At 38.1% G+C, this 8,309-nt stretch overlaps 3 protein-coding genes across 3 annotated transcripts; 1 reads left to right on the forward strand and 2 right to left on the reverse strand.

Annotated features, from left to right (window-relative positions):
* The first annotated feature begins 2,558 nt into the window (after nucleotides 1-2,558).
* Nucleotides 2,559-3,689, forward strand: LOC149921174 (uncharacterized protein F54H12.2-like). The gene has a single exon (XM_090162120.1). It carries the CDS (start codon nucleotides 2,559-2,561, stop codon nucleotides 3,687-3,689), a length of 1,131 nt encoding a protein of 376 aa, XP_090018246.1.
* Nucleotides 3,690-4,397: 708 nt separating this feature from the next.
* LOC149921175 (uncharacterized) lies at nucleotides 4,398-5,325 on the reverse strand. Its single transcript, XM_090162121.1, has 3 exons — nucleotides 5,268-5,325; nucleotides 4,928-5,209; nucleotides 4,398-4,867 (listed from the first exon to the last, which is right to left on the reverse strand). The coding sequence occupies exons 1-3, from the start codon at nucleotides 5,323-5,325 to the stop codon at nucleotides 4,398-4,400; spliced, it is 810 nt and encodes a 269-aa protein (XP_090018247.1).
* A 260-nt stretch (nucleotides 5,326-5,585) lies between these two features.
* Nucleotides 5,586-7,916, reverse strand: LOC149921176 (uncharacterized). Its single transcript, XM_090162122.1, has 8 exons — nucleotides 7,834-7,916; nucleotides 7,351-7,363; nucleotides 7,148-7,289; nucleotides 6,772-7,087; nucleotides 6,300-6,709; nucleotides 6,116-6,238; nucleotides 5,850-6,044; nucleotides 5,586-5,770 (listed from the first exon to the last, which is right to left on the reverse strand). The coding sequence occupies exons 1-8, from the start codon at nucleotides 7,914-7,916 to the stop codon at nucleotides 5,586-5,588; spliced, it is 1,467 nt and encodes a 488-aa protein (XP_090018248.1).
* Nucleotides 7,917-8,309: the final 393 nt, after the last annotated feature.

The following is an 8,309-nucleotide window of genomic DNA, read 5'->3' on the forward strand; positions in this document are numbered from 1 at the left end:
TAAACTGGAAGGAATATATTTCAATGTAAAGGACCCCGGAAGTTTCGGAGGTGTACGAGGACTTTATCGGGCGGCCAGAGCAAAGGGAGTTAAGGTATCCTTAAAAGACGTTCAAGAATTTCTAAATCGTCAAGATACGTATACACTTCACAAACCAGTGACACGCAATTTCCAAAGGAACAAGACTATAGTTTATGGAAAAGATGAACAATGGCAGCTTGATCTGGCAGACCTGCAGGACTTAAAACGTCACAATGACTATGTTGCATCGACTTATTTAGCAAATACGCTTTCGCTGTGGCTACCAAGGACAAGAAAGGACCAACGATGGTTACGGCGTTTAAATCTATTCTCGAATCTGGTCGAAAGCCGAAGATTATACAAACAGATCACGGGAAAGAGTTTTTATGCACAGAGTTTCAAAGAGAATTGAAACGAAGTGGAATCAAGTTTTTCGCGACGCATTCGGAAGTGAAAAGCAGTATCATTGAAAGGTTTAACCGCTCTCTAAAATCACGGATGTTTCGCTATTTTACACAATCTGATACGCATAGATATATCGACGTATTACCAGATTTATTAGATTCATATAACAACAATTATCACAGATCTATTAAATGCAAACCCACTGAAGTCACGAACGAAAATTCTAAAGAAATATGGAATAATTTATACGGGAAAGTGAATTTTTCACCCCCAGTTTCATTCCCCTTTGAGATAGGTGACTTGGTTCGAATGAGTAAGAATAAATTAACCTTTGAAAAGGGGTACAAAGCCAACTACACCGAGGAGTTATTCAAAGTCGTTCAGCAAATACCGAGAGACCCGCCGGTATATAAACTCGAGGATTTGAGCTCGGAGCCCATTTTGGGTGTGTTCTACAAAGAGGAAATACAGAAAGTCGGGAAGGACCTTGAAAATTGTAAATTTAAAATCGAAAAAGTGTTAAAAAAGAGAACGAAACCTAACGGAAGTAAAGAGCTACTAGTTCGTTGGAAAGGATACAGTTCAGACTTTGATTCTTGGGTACAAGAAATCGATTTATAATGAGTTTCTACATTACTTTACCGTCGGACTCATCTATGAGATACTTCAAAAACAATACCATAAGCAAGTTCCGAACGTATTTACCGGAACCTATAAAACTTCATGGGGCTTATGAAGTTGGCCTCGCTGAAATCAGTTATCCAAGGACTTGGAATAATATTAAAGAAGAATGTATTGTACGAATTTGGGACACTACATTTGTAACTGAGACAGATCCTAGACCCAAGAAAAAGAAGCCGAAAATTACGGATAAAATCAAAAAACATGAGGAAAAACCCGAAAACTTGGTTAAGATAGATCACAAAGATCAAGAGCGAGATATTTCTATAATTGTTCCTCGCGCCACACCCATCAGTGAACGGGGAAAGAACATTGATAAAAGAGACTTGAGCGATAGCAATCATGATATTAACATAATTATACCTCCTGGATACTATGGATCTGCGGAAGATTTAATCCAAATAATGTCAATCGATGATGACCGGCAAAATTTTGATTCTAGAGTTGTTCTTTATTATAACAAACCTAATCGTCGTGTGGTAGTTGAAATGAAAGGTGGAAACCAACTTTATATCCCGCACGAAATTGCCATAATATTAGGTTTTACGAGAACACCGGGAAGGGACATTACAGTGGTTACTTCAATGACAGCTCCGTTTAGCTGTGATATGGATGCCGGATTACATTCCCTCTTCATATACTCGGATATAATACAGAGCCGGTCGGTTGGAGACTCGGATGTTCCGCTTTTAAGAATTATAAGTATTCATGGAAAAGACGGAGATACTGTTGAAAAAGAGTTTTCGAGACCTCATTATATGCCTGTCGCGAATAACAACTTCCAAACTATTGAAATTAATATCATGAGTGAAATGGGACATCCGGTACATTTTGAAAGAGGAAAAGCGCACGTCACACTCCACTTTAGACCTCGAAGAACTTGGACTCCACTATAAAACATAGTGGGAGGATCAAATCCCACTTCATTTACGACGAGAGTGTCAAAGGCGCAACATGTCTCCACATAGTTTAGACCGTGTTTCCGTTAGCGACTATCAAAACTATTACTTGAATCAAATTGGACACGGATCCATTCCTGTGTATAGAGGAATTTCCGTACAAAGAGGTAATACAGAGAAATACGGTATATATCTTTGAATTGTTACCTAATAATTATTATTACCAGGTTATGGATTTGGAAATATATTGGCTTCCGCATTTCGATCGGCCATGCCCATGTTTAAAAGGGGTGCTTCGTTCCTAGGACGAAAATTTTTAAACGCCGGAGCTAAAATTGCATCAGATGTCTCGAGTGGTGTATCTCTTAGAGAAGCGTTAAAAACCAGAGGTACAGAGGCGGGGAAAGAAGCTTTGAGAAGTGCAGCCGAAAAAGTGACTAAACTAACTGGAAACGGACGTAAAAGACGACGTAAAACGTCACCCATCATCAGTTCGGTTCGAACCAAGAAGAAGAGAAGTTCGATCCCTCAGCGCTCCGATATTTTTTCATAATGTCCCTCGCACATCCCAACTCTCAAAATAGTATTAGTTCGGAACTTGATTTATTTCACGTACCTTATACGCAAACTGGAATAATAGGAAGTCAATGGGTTGAATATAACCCGACATCGAACGTTAATGAAAATCAAGCGATTATATTCTCCATCGCTGGTAACTCGGAAACGTACATTGATTTGAAGAATACTCTACTACAAGTTCAAGTGAAGATAGTAAAACCCGATGGGACTTTACCTAAAGCCGCGACTACGGCCAACGCGGTAACAACACCCGCGGATAAGGTCGCACCGGAAAACCTATTTTTAAACAGTCTTTTCGGGGAGGTTCACGTATCATTGGGTGATAAATCGGTTACGTCATGTCCTCAACAATACCCCTACAAAAGCATGATACAAACTCTCTTGACGTTTGGTGGTCCCGCTAAAGAGAGTTTCCTAACATCATCGCTTTTCTATAAAGACCAAGCTGGAAAATTCGACGATTTCTTTGACAACGATGGTTTCAAGAAACGAGCTAAATTTGCCCAAGAAGGGGTTATCGACATGATTGGCGTTGTACGCGCTGATATCTGTCAACAATCACGGTTTATCCCTAACCTGATCGACGTGAATTTCAAGTTTATCAAAAGCTCCAACGAATTTTGTTTACATACGGATGGAATGAAATGTAAAGTGGTATTCTCCCACGTATCAATGTTCGTTAGGAAGATTAAATTAACGCCGGAAATTATGATATCGCATGCCAAAACCTTGGAATTGGCCACGATGAAATATCCAATTACTCGTACGCAATGCAATTCATTTTCCATATCTCAAGGAAACAAGATATGCGTAAAAGACAATTTATTTAGCGGGAAACTACCTAGTAAAGTGGTTATTGGACTTGCTGACCAGAATGCCTTTTTGGGTGATTACAAGATGTCGCCGTTCAACTTTAAAAACTTCTCGCTAAATCAAATTGCCTTGTATGTCGACGGAAGCAGCGTACCTTATAAGCCGTTAAATCCAAACTTCAAAGATAACATGTACATGCGTTCGTACGTTAACCTCTTTCTTCAAACTGGACAATGGAATATCGACGAGGGTAATTCGCCAACGGAAACGCTCTTTTCGTATTTGACTTAACACCGGATCTTAACGGAAGTACCACCGAATGTTTCAACCTTATAAAGAACGGAAACGTTAGACTCGAATTAATATTCGGTGAATCATTACCAACAACAGTTAGCGTCATTTACTACTCCGAATACCAATCCTTGATTGAAATTGATAAACACAGGGCGGTTGTATTTGAGCATAGTTCATAATGGACTCTCGACAAATCGAAAAAATACTCAAGAATGATCCCTTCACTAAATATCTGTTCAGAGGGGTCTATCCCGCGGACAAATTACCAAACATTGCCAAAACGTTCCCGTCTCTATTCATCGTGAACACTGATACTTCTAAAGGAGAAGGAGTCCATTGGTGCGTGTTAATATCATGTTAAAATAAATGTAAATTAACTAAACTAATTAATTTAGGTGTGTAATATACATTTCAAGGAAGCACAATACAACCTTTTTCGAAAGCTTCGGAAATTCACCGGACTTGTTCAAATTTAACTATTTTATAGAAAGAAACAGCTTAACTGTTACGTTCAATTCTTATCAATTGCAAGGAAATTCTAGTAAGACTTGTGGTGGATATTGTATATACTTTGCTATTAATATGTGTCGGGGAATAAAAATGTTTGAAATATTGGAAAGATTTTCTGTAAACAGAAATAAAAATGATCGTATGATTGAAGAATTTATGTATAAAAAATATTCAATAAATTTGTCGTAAAACATTTTATTTGTCATTGATTTTATAGTGACCATGGGCAAAAGTAGAAACACCATCGTCTAAAATGTATCTTTTATCGTCGCACGGGTTGAGACAGAGTTTGTTTTGGCGTATTGTCGTAACAACGTGTTTGTTGCTGACGATTCTTTTCATTTCCGCAACAGTCACTTTGCGGTTTAATAGACAGTCGCGATATTCAGCATGCCGAACGCGTTTTTTCACCACGCGCTTGCAGATTCCTTTGCAAGTTTTCTTTTCACCCTTTGACGATAAGATGGAATACATTTTCGGCCGAAGCCCACAAAACTCTTGAATTGGAGTTCCGTCAAGTTCATCTTTAAACTTTCCTAGTTTCTTTTTGTTTGTTTCATCATACAAAAAGTGTTCTTTGGGGTACCCTGAAAAGTCATATTTGTCACTCTTTTCAGCGAAGTCCTTGTACAAATCCTGTGTTTCGATGTGATATGTCAGACTGTCTGTAATGTGGAAACACGTTAGAAAAAAAAAACATAGGATATGGATAAAGGTATACTAACCAGTATCAGTGAATAAAAGTTTAACTTTTTCTCCATACTGACGCCTTATCACATCGTAATGGAATTCGTACATTAGCAATTTTGAGAGGTCTAAAATGGTGAATCCTGTATATATGGGTCGGTTTAAAACCAACTTCTTTTTCACTGAATGGATTCCAACCAAATCATTTTGGAACAACGTAAATTTTTGGAATGTGGGTGAACTAGCTTTTTTGATAGCCTTTTCAGCTGTCGTAACCAGTTTGAAATCAATACGATTTCTTAGGTTTTCCATAGTTTTTCCTAAACAAAAAAAAATTTTAATTTTAATTAATTAATTTTAATTAATTAATTTAATTACCAAAGACTGCATTGTTCATTAATTTGAAATAGTCTTTTTCAAACTCATTGGTGGCCATCTTTCTTTTTTCTGTATTAAATTCTATGTATGGTTTCAGCCAAGCGCCTTGTTGAAACGTCAAAATTCGATGGATTTTTGTGATTCTGAGCCCTTTCGCTTAAGATTACGATAGTGTACTACGTATCGTTCTTTGTTGTTTAGGTTTGGGACTAGTTTCGGCAGGCTTTCTTTAATTGGGATATTTAGTTCCGTCATTTGGTCCTTTGAATACCGCGAAAGTTCCTTCGGTTTTATGGTAGTTGACTCTGGTGCTAGTGGCTAGCAGTTATGAGCGTCGTGTAGGTCACTAGGGTACGTCAAATCGACTTCGACAATAAATCCTTCGGGGTCATTGTCTGGACAGTTCAGGATTTCGTTTTGACTATTTACCCCTGGTTCGAGCCATCTAAACCCTTTCATTGGCAGTACATCGCACATAACGGCACCATAGAGGTTGTTACAGTCTATTAACATTAACATTAACATTAACATTAAAATTAAAATTAAACTTAATTTATTTTATTTTATTTAAAAATATCTTACCGAGATAGCAGATATGACTATCTGGTTTGGTCGGGTCGTACGTCTCTAGGTACTTATTGTTTGCTTCGGCGAAACGATGACTAATCATGGACACTCCCCCACGGATTCCCTTCTCGATAAAAAGGTGCATGTTTTCATCGAGAAGAAGATTCAGGTGTACCTTGGTCATACAAAGGGCCGCTTGCCATGCAAAACCTTTGGTAGTAACTCGAGTATTAGCCTAGTTGGTATTTTTATTATTATTATTACTTCTAATTTATTTTTACCTGGACCGGTGTATGCGTGAGCAGGGTCTAGTCGGTAGTAATTCATACAAATTTTTCTACAATTCTGGAAAACATCGGCCAGAAGAAGCGTGTCTGACAAGACATATAAGTCGTGATATTCCCCTTTTAAAAAGGAAAATAAAATTAAAGTTTATCCTTGAACTAGTTAATAATAAACTCTTACCGAGATTTCTAATATTGAAAAATTGCCAAACGCGTTGCGCGTGATCGTAATCAACTTGGCTTAAAGGTTCTTCACTGAGAGAGTTGTAAAAACACCCAATAGGTGGCAGCTGCGTTTCATCAAAACGTTCTACACTGTCCATATAGTCATATGGGTACACTCCCTTCCTTAAAAGTAACTCGATTTCTTCGGGTTTAAAAACCGAGTTCATGATGGTAAATTTTTCCGGACCCCCTTTAGCTAAATTTCCAACAAGCGTTTCCAACGATGCTGGTAGAAATCGTAGACTATCGATAAATCGTAACTTTCCCAGGGTGAATGAAATATACGTTTCACTGTTAGTCGGAATACAATCAATGTTATTATTTTTAATTTTATCGATTTGTTGCATAATGAGGTGGGCGTCGTATCTACGGGTGAATAATATGATAAATATATCGTTTGCATATTAATAAACTAAAAAAAAACTAACCGTGAAAGATTATGTAGTATAACAGGTATGAAGCTTGGGGCTTTTAACTGGAGATTGCATCTTTGACAAGCACTACCCCTGTATGCACCCGTGTAGTGATCGTGGTCTCTAGTTTTTATCGATAAGGCAGTAAATTTCTCCTCGCATACGTAACAATGAGTGGCCGAGTGGAACGCGGCTTCCTCGGCACCCGTCAGAGCCATAGGGGTGTTACTCTTAAGCTTTTCGGAAATAGCATCCGCTTCATTCAAAAGAAGCTTTAAAAACTTTAAAGCTCCATCAACCCCTCGATATGTTATGTGGTTAACAAGGTTTCCTATAGACAAAAATAATTAAGTAACATATTATACGTAAAAAAAAATTGATATGATCTCACCGTCCGTTCCTATTATTGCGTACGAAAACCCACACGTTACGTGTAAGGCTAACGTAGTCGTTGAAGAGAGTGATGAATCTGGCAGACATGTAGAAAAATGAGATTGCAATGACTCAAAGTCCGCAATGATGACATACGGAACCTATATTTAAAATTTAAATGTTATTTCATTCACGATTAAATTCAAACAAATATAAATATACCATTTGATGCCAACTGAAATTTTTAGTATTTATGTGGCGGACAAGGCTTTCTTTGTGGGTGTAGACAGTCGAACAATTTGAACAGGGAAACATTTCGAGAGCAAATGTGACCATAAAAATCAATCGCACCCTTCTTATACTTAATGTTTGGGAAAATATTTCGTATTGATTAATTAAAAATAGACTATCAAAAGACTCTCTAGTTGTCTCTCATATATTTAAGATTTTCAAATGGATTATCTCAAGAATACACTTGACAAATAATTCCACTCTTTGGTTTTACCCTAAAATCATGAATAATACAAGAATAAATACCACTTTAGATTTTATTAAACTTTCTTCTTTCAAAGAATAATTTACAGTGTTTCAAGTTCATTTTTATTTTTAAATTTGCTTTTTATACATTTTCTAGTTGTGAATTTACGTAATACAAATTTTTATATATCCACTAGTAGGGTCAACATGCCGGTCCCAAAACAGTACAGTGAAGGGCCACCACCCATTCCTCCCATTCCTCCCATTCCTCCCATTCCTCCTATTCCTCCAATTCCTCCTGCTCCCCCCATTCCTCCAATTCCTCCCGCACCGCCGTCCCGCCCGCACCGCCCGCGAGTACCGTGGTGGTGAACAGCCAAAGGTAGGGTGAACTAGCAAAGTTATGTTTAACGAAAGAGTGACGTAATACTTAGGTGGTGAACGTACAAAGGCAGGGGTGTTACAGGTGGTGAACTAGCAAAGTTATGTTTAACGAAAGAGTGACGCAATACTTAGGTGGTGAACGTACAAAGGCAGAGCGGTGTCGGCAGTGAACAGCCAAAGCTACAGTTGAGTGGTGAACGTGTAAAGGCAGCAGCCTTTTGTGTATTAATGGTTGACGCTCATCCCTTTACCCCCTCGTCGAAAAGAAGGGTTATAATCCTGACTGACAGACCCCGCTTCCGTTGGGTGGTGAACTTGTA

Source organism: Leiobunum rupestre, chromosome 11, assembly GCF_980474605.1.
Source record: "Leiobunum rupestre chromosome 11, qqLeiRupe1.1.hap1, whole genome shotgun sequence".
In the NCBI taxonomy this organism is placed as follows: domain Eukaryota; kingdom Metazoa; phylum Arthropoda; class Arachnida; order Opiliones; family Sclerosomatidae; genus Leiobunum; species Leiobunum rupestre.